Raw genomic sequence first — 21,281 nt, forward strand, 5'->3', positions numbered from 1 at the left:
CCTTGAAAGGCTTGTGCACGTGTCACACTCGGAAGGCGGCTTGTCGCCCACCGGCCATGAGTGCGGCAACGTCAGCCCTCAGGAGGGCACAAGTCTCAGGCATGGGCTGATCTTTGGGAAGTCCTAGCGTTGGCCATGAGCATTAAATTTCTCAGGGTGTAGGTTTGGCAGATTGACAGATGAATAATCCATAAAACGTTTAAGAGTAAATTTAAATATTTAACACTGCTTAAGGCAACTGCTGTGTTTAATCGATTCTTAGATGTGCACTGTCCCACCCAAATCTTAATGTCTGAGATCAAGGCGCGGCTTCCAGTGTCTCACGGTCTCCGTTGGCAACTGTCGCTGCCACAATCTGCTTGCTCGCATTTTCCTTTTATCTGCGAGCACAGTAACCGTGCTGCTTATAACTGACGGCCGCGGAGATGCGACGAAACGCAGCATGTGGCTAGAAATCCATTTCAGAACCTCTGTAAACTCCAAGTGACAGCCCTAAGCGACAGCCCGTGGTGGTGGGACTCAGGCCAGGCCAGGTCGGGGAAGGAAACGGCCTGATTTTAAAGTGATGAACAGATGGGAGCCGCGCGAGGCCTCGCTGAAGACCTCGCGTGTGCACGTTACGCGCTAAAGGCTCCGGGCAGGTCCCGGCAGAGACGGCTTACTGCTGACCTTTGACACACACTCGGAAACCCAAAAACACACGCTGAGCTCGTCTCCGTGGTGCCTGCGTGGCTATGGGCTTTGGATATTCGAGTCCTCGCCACAGTCTGCGTGACGAGCGATGCCTTCTCACGCTGAAGTAACCACGCCGTGGCGGGATGGGAGCCCGCGCTGACCCGGGTCGGCCCCCCCCGCCCCCGCGGCCACCGACACACGTGCGGAGGCAGATGAGTGTGCGCGCAGCACACCCCCTCCAGGCACACCCGCACGCCATCTCGTTCCTTCCACCCCGTCCCCGAGAGTCCCCGGATCACCCCCTTGACATCCTGCCTGCAGCCGGGGCTGCCCCTCCTACCTTTGCCCACGGGCCCGTTGAGGGCGTCTCGCTCGTCTACACCGTTTGAGTTTGACAGGGTGGTCTCGGGGGCCTCCAGCTGCGACCTGAGAGGCTGCGATGCGGAGGGCGAGGCGGGGTCTGGGGACTCCGGCGGCCGGGGGGGGCTCTCCGTGGTCGACTTCGGTCGTTCTCTGGAACCCTCTTTCTTTGGTTTGATGAGTTTGACTAAGGCTTTGGCTCCAATCCAGTGGTTTTTCCTAGTCAGAAGTAGATTTTTAGGACACGACCAACCCTCGCTGCCCCTCCAGCAGGTCACTGGATGCCCTGACTGAGCTGGGGGTCTCGTCGCCAGCCTGGGGAGCTGGCCACTGATCTGGGGTTCAGAAGGATGGCGCTCTTCGCCAACATCACGGTCATCGAATATGGGACTCAGGAGGTGGAGCGTGATTTGCAGTCCCAGACCCAGGGGTGGTAGAACTGCTCATCGTGGCAGAAACCCACATGGCCTCTCGGCAAAACAACTCCAGACACAACTCTCGACTCCCGATTATCCGTGCGAAATAAAGGAACGGGCCTGAGCCGACCTAATCTGCATCGGTAATTTTTCTGTTGAAATGCCATCCTCAGGAACAGAGTCAGGGCCCTCCGCTCTCTGCTAGTTAATAACGAGTGAAGTAATGAGCGGGCACACACTGACCACCCCCCGCGCGGAGGAGCCCGGGCGAGGGGGAGGGGAGCGGGCCTCTGTGAACCCGAAACAGTGGACTGAAGGGGTGGCGGCACATGCAGCCGCCGGGGCCGGAGGCGTTCTCACGGAACGAGGGGAGCCCGCACCTGGGTTCCGAGCCTGGCTCTGCACTAAACAGCACAGTGTTTACACAGGTCACCTGACTGCCTCATCTGGGCCTCACTTTCTCTGTCAACAGAAGGCTTAGGTGGAGGTTCTGAGATTTCAACAGGGAGGCCCTGAATGATTCACGGTGACTGTGGCTTCACGGCAGTCTCGGGGACGCAGCTTGTGAAGCCGCCCTGGGGTCCAGTGAAACCAGAAGAATTTGCGTGAGGCCAAAACGTCCCCACGTTCGAAGAGTGGGGGGTGCTGGTATGCAGCGTCGCCCCCGAGCCTCCTTCCCAAAACAGAAGCGTCGTTTCCCAGGTCCTCTTACGTTCTGAGACAAAACCTGACAATTCTGCTTTAACGGCTCCAAAAGCACTGACGCTCAGCCCCCTTACAAGGGCGGTGGCCTGTCCGATCGGGGTCAGCTGGCATGTCCCATCCCTCACAGCTGCTGCATGGAGGACGGGACTGAAAGAGATTCTAAACTCTCTCTGTGATGGGAGAGACCTGCGAGCAGACGACTGAGACACCGAGAAAGAATCAGGCCCTACAAACGCGGCTCCGCTCCGCACGGCTGGCTTCCGCCCTGCTCGTGCAAAGGCAGGCTTTTCCGTTCTGTGCGTGTGTCACCGAAACGTAAATCGACTCACTTCTTTGGAGCAGGGTCGTAGAACTTGTACTGATCCATGATTTTTTCTTCCAGTTTTTCCTTATGTCTCCGTAAGGCGTTTAATTTGTCTCTGTGAACAGAGAAAGAAAAACTGATCGGGTTTTAAATAAAACACGTGCATTTCCTCATCAGTCCAGCCTGGGGCCTGCAGGGCCCAGCAAGGGCTGGTATTTCTGGGATCCAGACATCACCACGCTGCTCCTGACTGTGGGGATTGCCGAGTGGGACTATGTGAACGGAGGCGTCTGACGGGGGTGTAGGAGCCCCTGGAGAAGACCCGTGGACGCACCCAGGGCCTGGCTGTAAGTAAACTCTGGAGAGCAAACCCGTAACTGTGTGAAAACCAAAGCTCAGAAGCCGCAAGGACGATCCGGCCAGGCCATTCAGGACGTGGGGCACTCGGGGTCAGACCCAGGGCCAGCTCCTGGGGGCCAGACTGATACCTTTGGTGCTGGGGAGAGGTCCACCCTCAGGGAGTTAGATGGGTAGCCAAGGCTGAGGTCAGCTGAGCGATACTGGGTTCCTGACAACACCCCCACAGGAGCAAACTCGAAAGCTTTGGGGGGCCAGGCAGAGAAAAAAACAGGCAACGCGGGCCTGGGAAGACCAGAGGGAGCGGTGGGGACCGTGGCAGGCTCAGCGCGCGGGGCAGACCGTCTGATTTTTTCAGAGAAGCCGGAACTAGATTGTGAAGCAAACACTCCTGCTCTCTAAATGCTGGGATCTAGTTCCCATTTTTGAAAACACAGAAAGGACTGAAGAGGCACCTTCCCAACCTCGAGATGCCAGAGGCCACCCTGCTGCTGCAAGGGAGAGTCCGGCCCCCCTGAACCATCTTGGGGAGGCAGCAGTGGAGCAGGCTGTAACGCTGCCCACTGGGCTGCTGCCCCGTCCTGTGCCGGCCTCTCGCCACCTGCGTGGCCTTGACAGCGAGGACCCCTGGATTCTGCCTTTGAAAATGAGGCCCCTGAACCAGTGGTGACTATTCAGGCTCCTTTGGACACAAAGCAGCCAAGGTCTCACCTAAACCCAGAGTCCACTGGGAAGTGAGCAACTCAGGGAACGTGACACCTTGCAAACTACAGAGCCCGACGGCCAGCCCCGCCCTGCTCCCAGGTCCCTCCGCGTGACGTCCGCGTCCCTGTCCTCAAGGCCACGTCGCTCGGCCTAGTACTCTGTGTGCTCTCACGTCTGGGTTTTGCCGCCGGCCACACAAACCCATGGACGGCAGGCACTGTGCCCTCCCAGGGCCCGGCGCTGGCCAGCTCCCTGGCCTCTGCAAACACCGTCCAGGTTGAAGCTGTCATCGGACCACCCCCTGGGCACAGGCTCCTCCTCTTCCTGTCTGCACCAGTCCTCCAAGCAACGGGCGTTTCCACCCCCAAATTACGGTGCGGTTTTCGATGTAAATCATCCTTGGGTAGGTGGAGAGCCACCTCCAGACCAGGTGGAGCCGGGAAAACATTGCTCCATCAGGGAGCTGGGAAGGTGCCCCGGTGTTCACTGTGACCACGTCCCTCTGCCGGCATATCTACTGCTTTCCCCCACACTGGCCAGCCATTCCCAGTCACAAGGACAGTCCAGCCAGTACAGCAAGGAGGGGTCAAGCCACCCTGGACATCTCGACATGGACCCTGGATGACCTGACTCTGAATCGCCAGGTTCCCGCAGCCAGGGCCGCCTCTCCTGACCTTGGTCCTGGCGCCTGCCGAGGCCTGGCTAGGCCAGTGTCCCTTACGCACTCCCAGTGAATCCCAACTCGTGAGCCGGGCACGGACGGGGCTGAGCGCCGCCTCCTTCACCACCCTTCTCTCCTCTGTCCCCTTGCCCCCAGGACACCACTGTGCCCAGGGGCCCAGACGTCTCCCATCTAGGCAGGCGTGCAGCCGGGAAGCCGGGGCCCCAGTCGACAGGCACCGCCCGCCCCCTTACATGTACTGCTTCTGCTCCTCGTGGTACTGCTCCTTGTTCTCCATGTTCTGCTCGAGAAGCATCTGGTTCTGCTGGCTCAACAGCTGGATCTGGCTCAGGAGGTGATGATTTTCTTCCTCCAAGTTCCCCTTGAGGCGCGACAGCAGCTGGAACACAGATTGGCAATGTCTCAAACGCCACGTGACCCTGGGTCCCACTGACGGGAATCTAGCTTCCAAAAGACGGGGCGTCCGACGCACACTCACGTCCTTCCCAGTACTATCTACACCGCCGCGGACTCGGAAGGACTAAAACGGCCAGTAACGTACGGGTGGCCGAGCTCTCGCTGTAACTGCACTGTGCAATCCCGCGGCCACTGCAGCGTGAGGCTGCCGGGCTCCGACAACGAGGCCTGTCTGAGCTGAGACGTGTCGCAAGTGCAAAATACACAACATAGACTGAGGACTTAACGACGACTAAAAATATAAAATATCTCATTAAAACGGTTTCTGGTTACGTGTTGAAATGATGATATTTCAGCTATATCAGTTAAATAAAATATATTAAAACTAATCCCACCCATTTCCTTTTACTTTTCTAATGTGGCTACTAGAAAATGTTAATTTACATATGGAGGCCTGAGTTGTATTTCTATTGGACAGCTCACACTTCCGTCAAGAGCCAGGTAGCCAATCACTGTCTTCCAGGCAGGACAGTGGTCTTTGCTGCAACTATTCAACTGTCTCTCACTGCAGCAGGAAATCAGCCAGAGACAAAACGTGAGCACATGGCTGCAGCTGTGTTCAAAATACTCTGCTTACAGACAATGCCGTTTCAATTTCCTCTCATTTTCAATTGCCACAAAATATCATTCTACTGTGATTTGTTCCCCAACCATTAATAAACACCGTGACAGCCCTGCTGGCTTCACGGCCACATAAAACCCGGCAGGGGATGGATCTGAGCTGAGGGCTGGGTTTGGCCAACGCCTGCCCCAGAAGACCAGCGCGGCTGGTGCAGCGGGAAGGTCGCAAGCAGACAGGTTCCAACGCACTGCTCGGCAGGGACGATGGGCACCCCAGCCCACGGGATCATCGTGAGGCCTGAACGGGATGACGCAGAGAGGCACAGAGCGGAACGCCCCGCCAAGCACGGAAACGCGGCGCCATTGGCGGTCTCCGTGCACTGCCCCCGACCCGGCCCAGCGAAAAGCAAAGGTCAGAGGAGAGGTGTTCTCTGCCCCTCAGGGTGCTTGTCCCCCTCAGATGCCTCTGGCTTCCCCTCGGCCTCTGTGTGACCTGCACATAGTCTTTGAGCACGACCGCCCATAAGAACCCACTGTGACCTGGCTGAGCCCCAGGCTGTCGGGGTCCTGAGGCTCCGAAGCCCCAGGCCTCACCTCGCAGTGGTTGTCCATCTTGGTCAGCGAGATGTCCATGCTCTGGTGCTGCTCCTTGAGCTCGTCGAACCGGGCCTGCCAGCGGTTCAGCTCCAGCTGCGAGCTGTTCAGCGAGGCTTTCAGCTCCTTGGTGTGGGCGTGCAGCTCCTCGTACTCCTCCTTCAGCTGGTGGTGCAGGAAGCTGACCCTGGGGGAGGGAGCCACGGGGCTGAGGGGCACGCCAGGCTCTTCCCAGCTGCGCCACCTCTCTGGGCCTCAGTTTTTTCATGTGTAAATGAGGGGCACTGAACAAAGCCAGGGGTTTTCAAACTGTGTTCGCTGGGGCTCTAGGAGGGTACCCTTGGTGCCCTGACACCAGGTAGGGGAGGGCAGGACAGGTAGGTTTGGACACAGCTTCAGAGGGCAGCACTGTTACAATCCCTCTTACATTTAAGGCTATGGCACATCTGCCACTTGGAAAAAAGGCATCTGCTGTCACAACATTCTTGCTGCAAAACTCCACGCTTGCGCCAGCTCTTCTCACCAGTTCCAAATCCCTGTCTAATTTCAACTCCTGAGATAAATGCGAGATGCTGGGGTATTACGTAAATCCCAAAATTATCACGATCGACATAATTAACACAGAGCTGGGGTTTCTTGGGGGAAGATTTATATCAGAAAGATCAAATCACAGAGGCTCATGGACTCATTCTGGACACAGATGTGTCTTGTTTGGTCCACATAGTTTTTGCTATTGTTTTTAAAATGAATTAGATTAATATTTAAAAATTTTAAAGTTCGACATCCACTTTCAGTTGTCCAGCTTCTCACGGGAGCACACACACAAGGGTGACCTGGCAGCCCCGGGCCTGCTTCCCAGATGACGACCTCTGGGCCGCGTGCATTCTCCACATCAACATCGGGTCTACCACCGGCAATGCCCGCATCCTGACCTGCCCGGAAGTGCGTAGTCCCTGGTAGCCATGAACATGAGGACGTAGGGGGAAAGCGGCTTCGTGTGGTCATGCCTCTGGGATGAGACGAGACCTGGATTCAAGTCCTGACTGTGCCATTAACTGGAAGCACGGACCTTGAACTGAATGAAGCTCATCTACCACATGTATATTCTCTCTAAGCCTGTTTCCTCATCAGTTAAAAAAAAAAAAAAGGATAATAAAGTTTTAGCTGATTCTCATTATTTGTAGGTAGTAAAGTTCTATAAAGTCACTTTGAACACTGAATTAGCAAATACAGACTCACTGTTCCTGGAGAAATTAGGTGTAGGTTCCTGAAAGTCTCTGGTCACATTTCTGTTGACTGATCAAGACATACCTTATTTTACGGGGGTTTGTTTAAAGACACCTTACGTAATATACTCACAGCCACCAGCACCATAACTCATGCCTGAATGAAGCCTATCGACCCCACGTGCGTCCTCTGCAAGGCGCATCGCAGCCTCGGCCCTGCGCTTACAGCGTAAGAATATGAAAACCAGGCACTAGTGGACCAGGGCGAGGGCGCCGAAACGAGGCAGAGGCCAAAGGCCTCCTCCACCTCGGCTGCGAAGTGCCCGTCGGGCAACTCAAACGCCTCGCCGCCCTGGGCGTGTCCACGAAAGGCCACGAGTACCGACTCGGGGGTCCGAGTCCACGTCAGCAAGGAGGCGAAGTCACACACAGGGAAGGTGTGCATAACCCTGACCGGCCATTCCCTCCCCGGGCTCGCGGTGTGGCTCACGCCAGGGGAGGAAGGCGCCCAGGCCCGATACAGCCACAAGTAACAAGCGTGGGGATTAAGTTATCCTAACTTAGACTACGACACCTGAGCCCTCGCACCCTGGCCACCAGCTAGAGACCCCTTTTACCTTATTACCATCCCGCTGTGAACATGCCGGCTTTCGTAAAAACAAACGATTTACCAGGAAACTCGCTGGCCCTTCTCTCGGCAGGTGCCGAGTGAGCTGGTCTGCACGGAACCCGGGACCCGGGAAGGCAGAAGCCGCCGCCCGGGGGCCGCCTGCGCTCACCTGCCCAGCTCGTCCCGCAGCCGCTGGTTCTCGCCCGCGGTGATGGCATTCGTCCTCTGCTCCTGCTGCAGCGCCTCCCGCTCCGCGTTCAAGGCCTTCTCTAGCTCCTCCAGCTCCGCCTTGTGCCTCAGCATGTCCTCGTGCCTGTGGAGGGGAACACACCCGCTGGGAGCCTGTTGGGGGACTCTCTCCCGACAGGTGACATAGGCCCCAGGAGACTGCGAAGCTGCCAGGAGAAAAGGGGATTCTTTTGGCGGCTTCTCTGCAGAATAGGCAGGGAGCCGGGCTGGACAGCAGAGACTCGGGGAACGGCAGCCGGGAGAGATGGCAGGGCCAGTGCCGGGGGTCCTCTTCTCCCCAGCGACCTGTCTCCATGGTCCCTTGATTCCCTGTCAAAGCAGCCTTCCTCCTTCAGCCACCTGGGGACATCGCGAGCATGTTCCCTGGACTCCACGCCCTCTTCTTAGGGAGTTAGTTATAAATGTTACTAGGTGGCTCAGTAAGCAAACAGATAGAAAAGAAACCACAAAATAAACAGCTGGATTCCACCACACACAGCGGCTAATCCTTCCTCACCTGGGACTGGGCGAGCCCTCCACCGTCTCCACCCTCTGCTTGGGACCCGTACCCCGTTCTGTCAGGCCTGTGGGACCAGAGGCTGCCCTGGTGGGGCCCAAGCAGGCGCCAGAGGCCAGTTCATACACACACACACACACACACACACACACACGTGTGCGCGTGCGCGCCTACACACGGGCACACACATGTGCACACACATACACACCTGCTCCTCAAGATCCCCCAACCCAGACCCTCCCCTCCCTTCCAACAGCCCCTCAGCGTTGGGGCTTTCACTTTCTTCTCCAGATTACCACCAGTTGCCCCTGGAGGGCAGCAGAGCACAAGGGTGTGGAGTCCCCGACAGCCCCGGGCTGCGGCTCCCGCCTGCTGGATGACACAGGAGCTCCTGCAAGCCCAAGGCGGTGACACACAACCTTTCAACCTTCCCATTCAGGCGGATCCGTTTCCAGAGCCCTGCCTGGGTTTCGCAGTCAGAGAACTGAGTCTGATGGAGACCACCTGGTGTCCCAGGGTTTGCAGGCTTTGTCTGCAGACCTCCACTGCTGACCCCCCAACCCCCATTATCAGCAGTACTTGTGCCATCTGAACGGAGCCAAGAATGTGAGGGACAAACGCGAAAACCTGCTCAGACGGCTGCTTAAAACACAGAGTTGTGCAGCCTCTAGCCACGGGGGAAGCGGAAAGCCGGGAGTGGGGGCTCGGCCCGGCTTTCAGGGTGGTGATCTTTCTCAACCAGGGTAACAATTCTGGAAAAAGTCATCCGGGTCCGACAAATTAGGGCCACAGGCTGATCATGGGGGTCCTGCTTCCCTGCTACAAAGTCTTGGAGAAATGCACTGATCAGAGCCTATCTGCAACCGTGAGTAACCACCAGCTACAGGGCAGGAAGCGGACGAGGCTGGCTCCCCACGAATCCCCAGTATGAGGCACGACACTCAGCAAATATGTGTAAGGAAATGAATGAGTGACTGTCTGACTTCATCTCCCGGTGTCCCAGGTACCGTCACTTCCAAACCCATGGCCTGCTGCAGGCAGACGGAAGGGGCCACCAGCCACCCGTCCAACCAGCGAAAAATACTGAGTAATTCAGCAGTTCTGCATGAAGCAGTGTTTACGATAGCGAAGATATGGAAGCGACCTAAGTGTCCACTGATAAACGAACGGATAAAGAAGTGGTACATACATACCACGGAATGTTACTCAGCCACGAAAGAGGGAAATCTTGCCATCTGTGATGACATGGATGGACCCGGAGAATGTTATGCTAAGTAACATCGGTCAGACAGAGAAAAACAAATACCATGTGATTTCACTTGTATGTGGAACCTAAAAATCAAAATAAACGATCAAAACAGAAACAAACTCCTAGATACAGAGAACAAACAGATGGGTGCCAGACGGGAGCAGGGCTGGAGGGCGGGTGGAAAGGGGGAAGAGATTAAGAGGCGCGAATCGGCGGTTACAAACCCAGTCATGGGAACGTAAAGTGGAACACAGGAAACATACTCGATAGTATAACTACTATGTGTGGTGCCAGGTAGTACTAGGCTAACTGGGGTGATCACTTCGTAAGGTATGAAAACGTCTGATCACGATGTTGTACCCCTGAAACTAATATAACATTCTGTGTCAAGTGTAACTGGAAAAAAGTATTTAAAAAGACACGCGAGCACCCGGTGAGTGGGGAGCACCATGCTAGCTGCCAGCCTCAGGGTTGTGTGAACGCTTTTTGCTCCACCTCGTTACTCAGTTGGGTGCATCCCTCCCACGTCTAGACATGGTACCACACGTACGGCAGACGTTCGACAAGTGCCACGTGAATACAGGAGGGCTGTGGGAAGACGGAGACATGGAAAAGCCAAGAGGCAGAAGCAGCTCATTCTGGCTGGAAGGAGCTGAGTCTTACAGGAGCAGACGCCTCAGCACCTCTGAAGGCTGGAGGCAAATGGAAGCCCTGGTGGGTGAATAAACGAGTGCCCTCATCCGCGGCAGCACCAGATGCCCCCACAAGGCTTTGCTGGCTCAGCCACTCCCCCGGAGCCTTGCAATGGGAGCTCGCTGCACCTCCGCTGCTCCTGCTGAAGACGGCATTCGCTTAGCATCTCGCTGAGGCTGAGTCAAGGGCAACGCCATCTCAGGGACACCTCACGAGCACGGGGAGGGGATAATTGCTTCCCCCACGCAGCACCAAGTGTTTTGAGAGCCTGCGTTAGTCACGTGCACATCACACACCCCTAGGCGCTGGGCCCTGCGCTCCTGCCCAGCAGCCTGGGACGATCAGGACCTATGGGCAGGAGCTCAGGCAACATCACTACTGAATGCCGTCCAAACCTCGACTTGTCAAGAGTTAAGATCTGTGCATTTCAATGTACACCAATGTTACCTAAAACCAAAAAAAGTGTGGAGGTGGAGAGCGGGAGGTAACGGTGAAACGAGAATGGCGGAATGCTGGTAACTGCTGGAGCCGCGCCATGCGAACGCAGGGCTTTTACTGGACCATTCTGTTCACTTTCTATATATTCGAGGAGTTCAAAAACTAACGGTTAAAAAAAAAAGAAGCAGCCCAGACTTTGGCGTGAAAGAAAATGCCTGGGAATCTAGGGTAAAGCATGTCACTCCACATCAGCAGCTGTGGTGAACTTCCTCTTCCTCGTTCTTGGTTTGGAAAGAAAAAGAAGATGGGCGGGAATCCTTGGGGGAGCAGAGACCCCAACGCCAGTGCTAGGTTTCCCCGAGCCAGGATTAGCCACATACCCCCTTCTCCCCTGGGGGACCCTCCTGCCACTCAGTCTCCAGCTGCAGAAGCTCCAAACCGCTGAGGGCGACATTTGATTTACTTCCCTGTGCCCCAGACCCTGAAGCAGTGGAGGAAACACGTTGGGGCGCATCGCGGGGAGGAACCCGACGGCCGGGCAGCGGCGGCGTGCACGCACCTCTCCCCGAGCTCCTTGTGCTCCAGCTCCAGGTTCCGGTGCAGCGTCTTCAGGCAGCTGTGCTGGCGGATGAAGGCCTCGTACTCCGCGGACTGGCGCTCGTGCAGCGCGCCCAGGTGCTCGTGGTCCTGCAGCAGGGCCTCGTAGGCGGCCGTCAGCCGCTCCTGCTGCTTCTGCAGGGTCTCGTTCTCACTCTCCTTGGCTGCCTGCTGGTTCTGGAGCAGGGTGTACTGCGAGGTGAGCGAGGCGCTCTGGGAGCTCAGAGTGGAATTCTCCACCTGCAGGGAGGGAGGAGGGCTGGGCTGCCTTTCTGTGTGCAGGCCCCAGGGAGCCACGGGCTCAGCGTCCCCAAGTGCAGTGAGGGGCCAAGAGCAGGTCAAGTGCAACCCTGAAATAACAGGGACCCTCAGGGCAGGCGAAACCCAGGGGACTGAGGACCAACGTGGGCTATCCCATGGTGCTTCGGTGCCATGTCCCCTCCACAAATGTGACCTTTTGGGGCAAATTATGTCCTTTCTCTGGGTACCTTGGGTACCCTCTTTGACTCCTTTTTAAAACCTATTCTAAAAAAAGAAGTGGACAGAAAACCGACAGGGATATAGAATACTTGAACAACACTATCTACCAATGTAACCTAAGATATTTACAGAACACCGAACCAGCAACACCTAAAACTACCAGAAAACTGAAGAGGGAACCCGTCCTAACTCATTCCAAGGCCAGAATTACCCTCATATTCAAACCAAATCATCACCACAACCACCCAACAAAAACGAACTACGAGCCAATACCGTACTCTAGTTTAACAGAACAAACCCCAACCTCTTTGCCAAATGTTTCCTGTTCATTGTCCCTGACCCATAAGTTACATATTTTCAAGCACTTTTCTCAGAAACTGCATTAATAAGTAATTCATTTTCCCACAACCTATCAGCCATAAATAAAAACCGTCCCAACCTCTGCAGCCCAGAACACCAGCTCTGCTAGATGCTTCGACAGCCTTCTCTCGTGGAGGTTAGAAATTCACCTCAGAGAGGCTCTACCGGGTCCCACAGGAAAGAAACCTACTCAACTCTGTTGGTCCCAGGTCTTCCCCCAAGTCATTCCTAATAACACCTTGAGGGACAGATTTTGGGAAACAGACAAAAGCAGGGAAATGACATTTTTGGCCTGGGCAGCCACATGTTCAGTCACTGAAAATGGCTTGTAAAGCATCGCTACCTTCCAAGATCTCGAGGCTAGACACCACTGTTTACAACGAGCCTATTAAAAATAAAACAACAAGACCACCGACTCTCCCACCCTCCGTCTTGCTTCTTACGAGGAGCCGGAGTGCGGGAGGCTGGGCTCCAGGAGAGCAGGTGTTCACCCCGCGCCCTCACCTGCAGCTTGGCCGTCTGGGTCTGCAGGGTCGTGTTGTGCTCTTGCAGGAAGGCGCTCTGTCTCTGCAGGGTTAGAATCTGGCTGCTGAAGGCCACGTTCTGGGTCTCCAAGTGCTGCAGCTGTTCCTTGAGCAGCTGCTTCTCAGCCTGCAGAGCTGCGTTCTAGGGGGTGGGAAGCACGAGGTCATCAGACGCTGGCCTGATACATGGTACCTGAGTCGTAAGGAGCCCTCGAGAGTCTATGCTTTGGGGGCCGAAGCCAGGGTCCGCCAGTGAGAGGAGTTAACATTGTCCCTCTTGGAAAACATAATCAACAGAATTGGAAAAAGATAACTATTTGGGGGGGTTACGTGCTTTCAAGACAACAAAGAATGCACCTAAGGGGGATTCCGCACGGAACCTGAGTGCCGAGTGCGAGGCAAGGGCAGGCTGGGGTTTGGGCTGCCTCCTCCTCTCTCCTTGATGCTTTTGTTTTCAGTCGTACACCTGAGAGGGTACTTCTGCGAACTTCTTGCACAGGATGGGAGTCAAGGCCTGCGGCCACAGCCTCACCCTACTCAGGAGTGATGGCAGGTAGAATGAGGTGGTCCACAAGGCTGGTAAAGGCCTCGCAGAACATGTCACCAACGGGGCCAGGGGCCAGGACACGTGGGTTACCTTACTAGCACGGGACTCCAGTCAAGTCTCGTAAACCCTGCCTCAGCTTTCTCATCTGTCAAATGAAAACCATCACTATCTATTTCATGCAGTTGCTGGGAGTGTCCAATAAACCCAGGGGCTTAGACATGCACTGGCAAACTGTCTTCTGTAAAGGGTCACACAGTAAATATTTTGGGGTGTGCCGGCCACGTGATCTCTGTCCCAACCACTCAGCCCCTCCGGTGCTGGGGAGGCAACTGCACACAACACAGAAGCGGGCGGCAGGCCGTGGTTTGTTGACCCCTGTACAGAGCACAGACACACGCCGCTATGGAAATACGCCACAGGCCGAGTCTGATGGGCAGACAGACTGCAAGTCACCACGAGAAAATATGAATATGCTCCTCGGTGCTGGAAACGCTAAAGGGGCCGCAAATGCAAAGGAGCTGATAGGATTTGCCAGGACAACTCAAGAAGCGCCCAACTAGATCTGAATAACTCTCAACAGATTCTGACATCCTGTGTCCTTTACAGTGATGGCGTTCCGTCACCGGGATTCCGTCACCGGGACCATTTGAACAGGAAGGCCTCTCTCTGGGCAACTCTGGCCGGGGCAGCCAACTCACATCGCGCTCCAGCTCGATGGCCCGGTCCTTCACGCGCAGCAGCTCCATGGTGGCTTCCTTGTGGCTCGGCCCCCAGCTCTCCCTTCCTTGGTGACCAGCAACCAACGTCCCCGCAGGCTGTTTGAAAGAGTTCTGCAGGTGCTTCCCCTCTCCCTGGTTCTGCCTGAGGTTCTCACACTCCTTCTGCAGCTGTGGGGTACAGGGGCCATGAAAGCAGATGTGGGGCGGGGAGAGGCCAGCTCGGAGTCCGCTGTCAGTGGCCAGAGGACGGCTCCACACCAAACCCCGCGCCTCACCCGGGACGGGCACATGACAAGCCAGACACTCAGCTCTTGCTTTTGGGAGCTGGGGGGTGCACAGGAGCGGTGGTAACCTGCAACCCCATCCTGCCTCAGTCCCGACTTTAGCCCTGTGGCAAGTCTTCTCACTTCCCTGAGCCTTGGCCATGTGCCAAGGCAAGCCCGGGAATGTGGACCAGGTGATGTTATAAAGCCCCTTCCAGCTCTAGAACAGCTTTGCCCTGATTCCTCACCCATCACGCAGCCAAGAGGCGTGCCAAGGATTCAAAGAGGAGGGATGGACGAGTACCTGCGCACATCTGTGGAGAGCTCGTGTGTGCTAAGAGGAGACGTGCACATCCCACATCCTTATGAGCCCCTGTGTGCCTGTGTCTGTCCCGTCTGAGGGTACCCGTGAGCCTCTGTAGGCCTGTTGGGTGCCTGACACCCACGAGTTCACATGGGTCCTTCTCGGTGCCCCAGACCTCGCCCAGCGAGCAGACTCGGTGCTGCTCTGAGCCGCTGCCTTCTCTCTGGCCTCTACGCCACTCTCTGGTTCTGTGCAGCCCTGACATGGATGATTCTGATGGAGCTCCCGCAGAAGTCTGCAGCTCATCCTCACCTGCTCTAGGAAGTGGGCATCTAGGCTGCCCCTCTGCTACCCAGCTGAGGGGCTGGAAAGGGTGAGGCGGGGACCTCACAGCCAAGACCCCAAGCTCGTCGCCCACGGGCCAGCGCTTACCACCTGGAGCTCGTTCTGTAACTGGTGATTCAGGCTGGCTTTCTCTTCCATCTGCGCTTCTAAGAACGCAATCTTTTCTTCTTTCATGGCTAGTGTCGTTTTTAAAGTTGATTCATTTCTGCCCTCTAAAATCTTGTATTTTCTGAAAAATACAGACGTAAGAGTATCATTTGTCTGCATTTTCTACCCAAAGCTCCCAGTCTCCCTGCTGCCACACACCTGCCCTCCACTAAGCCGGTTTCCTCCGGCACCCTGCACTTTTGGTCCAGGAGCCAATAACCGTCTACACAGAGCCTTTCCCAGGACTCCCAGTGTCAATATGCCTACGACGTATTCGAACCAGAAGCACTACGTAGCTTTACAGCCATCATCTTAGGGAGGCATTATCACGGCCCTCTCACAGAGGGGGAAACTGAGTCTCAGAGAGGTTAAGCAATTTGCCCAAGGTCACAGTGCTGAGTGGTAAGTTCGCATGGCCTGTTCGCCACACTGAAAGGGTATTACGTTATCAAGATGTGGACTGACCTGTCAGGTACAAGTCCAAAAAAAGTCTAAGACACTGAATTCTTTGAAAAATAAGTCATTTAAAAAAGCACTGCAGGCAAAGCCTGCAATAGTTAATTACAGCAACAGTTAATTTTTTAATTTTAAAAAATTAAATGGCTGGAGTAGGGGAGAAAGAAATAAATAGACGGAACAGAGAACTCTTAGGGCAGCGACGATATTCTACGATACTACAAGGATGGACACGTGCCATGATACGTGTCCAAACCCACGAGGATGTGCAACGTCAAGAGTGAACCGTAATGCAAACTATAGACTTTGGGCATGAAATTCGCTGTAATGTACATATGTACCACCCCCGAGGGGGATGCCGAGCGTGGGGGGAGGCTATGCACGTGGTAGGCACCTTCCCCTCCATTTCGTTGCGAACCTAAAACGACTCTAAAGTCTATTTAGAGAAAAACATAAGACGCCTTTTTATCGGACAAAAGAATTTCCTTCCGCTCCTTCCTGGGAATCTCCAGCAAGGCCTGGAACGTGAACGCCAACAGGCCCTCGGCGGCCAGGTGTCAACGCGGCTCCGGAGCCGAGGACACGGCGCACGTGGGCCGCGGGTGTGGGCCGCGCAGGGGCGCGAGTCCTCACCTGTCGTCGCCGCTGGGGTCGTCCTGCAGCAGCAGCTCCTTGGAGAGGCCGACCTTCTCCAGCTCCTGGCTCAGTTTGTCCAGCTCGCCAGTCAGCTGCTGGCTCTTCAGCTTCTCCAGCACCAGGTCCTACAGGGACAGTGAGAGGACGAGTGTGGGATGGGAGCCCAGAGGAAGCGGCCGGCCGGGCCGGCCACAGGTCCTTCTCGAGGCTGGCGACGGTCTCCCACGTCACGACTGGGGTGTCGCGAGCGCGGATGAAGGTGGTTTGACGGGGACGTCCTCCAAAGACCAGGGAGGAACACGCTTCTCCACGCCCTGGCGCCGTGAAGACAACACTTGGTACTGTGTCGGGATGGACCCAACGTGCTCCGAGGACGTCCAAACGTGTTCGGAGCACCAGGATCCCGACCTTTTCTACGGAGTAATTACATGCTCGATGCAGGGAACTTGGGACAGACGGGAAAAAAGTATACAAAGAAGAGAAAGATTTAATTTTAAAGCCTGATTTTGATTTGCTTTTCAAAAGTGTTGTTGATCTAATCGTTTAGGCGATGCGCTCGGCCCAGTCCACTTTACTTCCACGCCGACCCGTAGCTCTCCAGGTAGCCTGCTTGCCGACACAGCTGTTCGCGTGCATGTCTACACCCACCACGTTCTACGGCCTGCAGCAGCAGTGTGACAGCAGTGGCCAGTTGTGACCAATGGGCCGTGTGCGGGAGTGATGTGTCGCTTCCCGGCTGCAGCATATGGAAGAGCTAGTGTCCCTCGCCATGGTAACCGCCTAAACCTCGTGCTGAGATGGTGGAGCCATAAGATCAGAGCGCCATGCACTGCTGAGTCACAATGCAGAGGACAGGCTCCCAGGAGAGTCACCAGGACTCCTGTGCGTGAGAGGCAAGCCTGACGACTCCTGGGCTGTCTGGTACTGTGGCATAACCTGCCCACACTTGAGGCAGGGACTGCGGGCCGTGTTTGCGTTCTGTACCTCTCCCCCGCACACCCTTCTGCCTGCGGAGAACGCTCTGCGTTCAGACCTGTTCCCTTTTCTTCCTTGGCACACGGCTGGAACACAGGTGTGGCTGTGTGACCAAGTGACATGTGCTCCTTCTCACTCACTCTCTTCCTTGTCCACCCGCTACCTGCAGAGGAGCCAGAAGAGGAGCCCACTGTGGGATGGCCACGGCACAGGATGGAAGCAGCCAGGTGCCTGAGTCCACCTGGGAACAGCCGCGATGAATGCTGGAGACTCAGCCTCAGTGCTGGGCCATTCGGACGCCAAAGTCGCTGACTAGAGCAGGGTTTCACCCTCCGACACACTGGAGGGATACTCAGCTGGCCCCACGAAAGTACCAGGAAGGAGAACACATGTGCACCAAGAAACTGTGACACGTTCACACCTTCTGATGCTGTAAATCCCACTTCTAGGACTATCTCTGAAGAAAACGGAAATATATCTGCGAAAGCATACATGTGTAAGAATGTCCAGCGTTACTGAAAACAGCGGGACAGAACGGGAAACGACCTAAGTGTCCAAAGCATAGCCACAGTAAGTCTATGGAATTTAGAAGTAGCTGTTAAAAAGCTGTCACTTGAAACCTGTTTAACGTACTAAAAAAATGCATTAAAAGTGAAAAACAGAATAGGGTCAGGACGCAGAGAGCAGGCTGCTAAGCGTGTGCACACGAGCGCGGGGTAGCGATGGACTGAAACGAGCCAAACGGCCACCAGCGGCCATCTCTGGGCAGCGAGGCGGTCACGGGGGATTTTCACTGGGTCCCTCACGCCTTTGAGCGTTATCCTGTCAGGGTCAGGGAAGAGCATTCAAGGCGGACGCACAGTGTCACTTCCGTTCCGCCCACCCCGCCGGCCGCTCCCCGCCGAGCGGCTGCGTCACCCGGCTCACCTCCCTCAGGGTCGTCAGCGTCCTCGTGTGCATGGTGACTTGCTTGGTGAGGTCCCGGTTGTCCTTCTCGAGCTCCCGCAGCCTGCTGGCCGCGTCCCGGCAGCGGGCCAGCTCCTTGTCCAGGGCGCGGCAGTCCCTCTCGGCGGCGGACAGCTTGGCGGCGCTGTCGTCCAGCACCACGTCCTTGAGCTCCACCTGCTGCCACAGCCGCTTCACCTCCTTCTCCAGCAGCTTCTTGTCCTTCTCCAGCTGGGCCGCCTCCTGCTCCAGGGCCTTCCTGTCCGCCTCGAACCGCTCCAGCTGCTTGCTGGCGAGCCGCAGGGCCTCCCGGTCCCGCTGCAGCGCCTGGTTTTCCGCCTCCAGCTCCCCGAGCTCCCGCTGCAGCGCCTGCGCCTTCTGCCCGCTGCTCTCCAGGCTCTGCTGCAGCCGCAGGTTCTCGGCGCTCGCGCTCTGGTAGCTGAGCTCCAGGCGCTCCGACTTCTTGCCCAGGGCCTTCAGCAGCTCCACGTTTTTCCTCAGCTCCTCCTTCTCCCGCTCGAGCTCCCGGTTCTCCCTCTCGATCTGCGCCACCTTGGCGCCGGTGAAGCGCATGGTCTCCACCAGCCTGCGCAGCTCCCGGTTCTCCTCGTCCAGCTGCTTGTTGTCCTGCTCCAGCCCCTGGAGCTGCACCGCCACGTTCTGCAGCGTGTCCAGGGACTTCCTCAGCTTCCGGTTCTCCAGCGCCAGGCCCCGGCTCTCGTGCTCCAGGGCGTCCACCTTCTCGGAGGCCGCCTTCAGGGAGGTGACCTTCGCGGCCAGCGTCTCGTTCTCCTTCTCCAGCCGGTGCAGCTCCTTCTCCAGCTCCTCCGCCCGCCCCGCCTTCTCCTTCACCTGCTCGAGGTCCCTGTGCAGCTGCTGCTTCTCGAACTCCAGCTTGCTCAGCTTGCTGCTGGTCTCCGTCACCGTCTGGTGCAGGACTTTGTTCTCCTTCTCGACGTCCTTGGCGCGGGCCTCGCTGCCGACCTGCGACCTCTCCCGCAGCGACCACATGGCTTGGTTGAGATGATCCTTTTCTTGTTCAAGATCCTTGATCTGTGGCAAAAAATGGGAACGACACAGGCTGCACAAACGTATTTCAGTGATTTGGGCCCAAACTGGGGGACTGAAGTGTAGGCTTTGAATGCCACCCCACTGTGCACCTGAAAGAAGTCCCAACATTACGCAGAAGCCTCAGGGGACACGAGGTGAAGGGCACGGGGAGTCCCGCTGAGACAACTCAAGTCAAAACACATTCGAAGCAGCCAGGATGACTCAGAAGCAGAAACCGCGCCTCCCCCTCACTTAAAACAGGGTGATTTCCCTTGGTACTTTTACCCTGGTCGGTAGGACCCTCGCGAGCTGGCCGCCCGCCTCTGTGGACTCTCCCTGTGCCCTTCTCTTCCTGCGGACACTACACGTGGTCCTCCCGCTGCTGTGAATACTCACCACCCTCCAGGCCCAGCCTCAGCCTCTCGGGCTCCTTCTCGTCCTTCGGGGCTCGGGCAGAGTGTCAGCTCCTCAGCGAAGCCCTGCACCACAACCCTGAGTGCCCTGCGCCCAGCAGGAATCTCTCTGTGGCCACCATGTTTATTCCCTTAAAAGCACGCGTCTGAAATCACCCTGCTTGCCGCCTGTTGTTCTGCCTCTAGCTTGGGTGGGGTCCCCACTTACCTTTTCACCACACGTAGCACCATCCCAACCCCCTTTCTCTGCTCTAGAGAGACTGAAAAGCTCAAATAATTGACACGCAGCTTCCTTTGCAGCCAGAGGTAGTCACGTGTCGGGTCTGGCCAATGAGGTGCTGACGGGGTCCTGGGGAGGCTGTCCCTCTGCCCCTACCCATTCTTTGGGGCCATGCAGCAGCCACTGCTACGACTAGCGGAGCGGGAAGAAAGACGCCTGGCTCCTGGACGGCATCGCCAAGCCACTGCCCGCCACTGGACTGTCTACCCCGGGGCTTCTTCCCGTGTGAGGCGAATAAACCCCGCCGGTTTGCCAGGGTCCTCAGTGTGACACTGGATGTCTGGGCTGGATCATTCTTTGCCCCGCAGGGGTCGTGTGTATCGGAGCATCCTTGGCTTCCACCCATGACATGCCAGAAGCACCTCCTCTCTCCTCCAAGTCATGACCAGCAGACATGAGGTTTCCAATGTCTCCTGGGAGATAAAACCCGCCCTGTTCCCTACTGCCGGTCTGAGCTGCAGCTAAGCGAGGTAACTGAGAACCTGCTCATGACTACTAACTTGCCAGGGAACGGCTACGGTGCCGGACTCCCTTCCCGCAGGCGGGGCTCCCGGGGGACGCGCTGGCTCCGGAGGCACCCACCTGCCTGGCTCTGTCGGCCTTCATGGTCTCCATGTCACTCTGCAGCTGTTCTTTCTCTTTGATCAGCTCCTCGCTGAGCGTCTCCAAATCCTGGTTGCTCTGCTTCTCTCTCTCCAGCTGGGCCTGTAACTTCTCTATCTGCAGAGTCGAAAGCCCCAGCACACACGGAAGTCAGTTCCACAAACTGAACTATGTTTTAAAACCAATTAAAAACCCGTCAGCCCCACGGAATACTTTAACAGGCCTTTTCTCAAGGATAAAAACGTCTGTAGCGACCTTCCCCACCTCTGACCATCGACTCTTCGCCCGCGATCTGCACTTCTAGCTCGAGGTGGAAGGAAGGGTCATGGGCAACGAGAGGTCAGCCTCCCTCCCAGCCCACTTCCGCTCACCCTCAGTGCCACACGCTCGACCACCCCCGGGTCACGTGCTTCCATCTCAGGCCTTGTCCACTCTCCTAAGGATCAGACCACCGGCCCCGGGGCCACCAGCCGCCACCCCTCGGTGCCCCGCAGGGACTTTGCTTGGTTGCTCCGTGACATTCCTATTCACTCGGCTGCTCAGAGTGGTCTTCTGATGCTCCTCCTGCCTCTCACCCTCCAACTAAATCTGTCCCCAAGTCTTGTCCTCTCTCCCCATGCTGCTCCCCGCCTGCCTGCCCCAGACCGGACCACATTTCATCTTGCCTAGACGAATGGCCAGTCACCTCACTGACACCAAGCTCTTCTGCCTGGATCCACCAGCCAACCCTCCTACAAACGTGAACGACCTAGACGCGTGCTTCTCACGCTTTGTGCCTAGCACCCAGACGACGTGACAAGCGCAGATCGAGACTCCGCAGGTGCAGGGCGGACCTGACATCTGGCTCCCAGGTGAGGCCCG

At 56.5% G+C, this 21,281-nt stretch overlaps 1 protein-coding gene across 4 annotated transcripts in view; it reads right to left on the reverse strand.

The window, feature by feature from the left end:
* The window catches only part of CCDC88C (coiled-coil domain containing 88C), a 110,029-nt gene that overhangs the window by 14,133 nt on the left and 74,615 nt on the right, over positions 1 to 21,281 (reverse strand). For all 4 annotated transcript variants that reach the window (XM_036238627.1, XM_036238629.1, XM_036238628.1 and 1 more), the window contains 12 exons: positions 20,400 to 20,537; positions 18,057 to 19,127; positions 16,152 to 16,279; positions 15,003 to 15,144; positions 13,983 to 14,171; positions 12,718 to 12,879; positions 11,336 to 11,613; positions 7,821 to 7,964; positions 5,816 to 6,002; positions 4,438 to 4,583; positions 2,486 to 2,575; positions 1,016 to 1,254 (listed from right to left, as the gene is read on the reverse strand). In XM_036238627.1, the coding sequence (XP_036094520.1) occupies positions 1,016 to 1,254; positions 2,486 to 2,575; positions 4,438 to 4,583; positions 5,816 to 6,002; positions 7,821 to 7,964; positions 11,336 to 11,613; positions 12,718 to 12,879; positions 13,983 to 14,171; positions 15,003 to 15,144; positions 16,152 to 16,279; positions 18,057 to 19,127; positions 20,400 to 20,537 (2,914 nt within the window). The remainder of the gene's footprint in view (positions 1 to 1,015; positions 1,255 to 2,485; positions 2,576 to 4,437; positions 4,584 to 5,815; positions 6,003 to 7,820; positions 7,965 to 11,335; positions 11,614 to 12,717; positions 12,880 to 13,982; positions 14,172 to 15,002; positions 15,145 to 16,151; positions 16,280 to 18,056; positions 19,128 to 20,399; positions 20,538 to 21,281) is intronic.

This window comes from Rousettus aegyptiacus, unplaced genomic scaffold (genome assembly GCF_014176215.1).
Source record: "Rousettus aegyptiacus isolate mRouAeg1 unplaced genomic scaffold, mRouAeg1.p scaffold_m13_p_3, whole genome shotgun sequence".
NCBI classification, from domain to species: domain Eukaryota; kingdom Metazoa; phylum Chordata; class Mammalia; order Chiroptera; family Pteropodidae; genus Rousettus; species Rousettus aegyptiacus.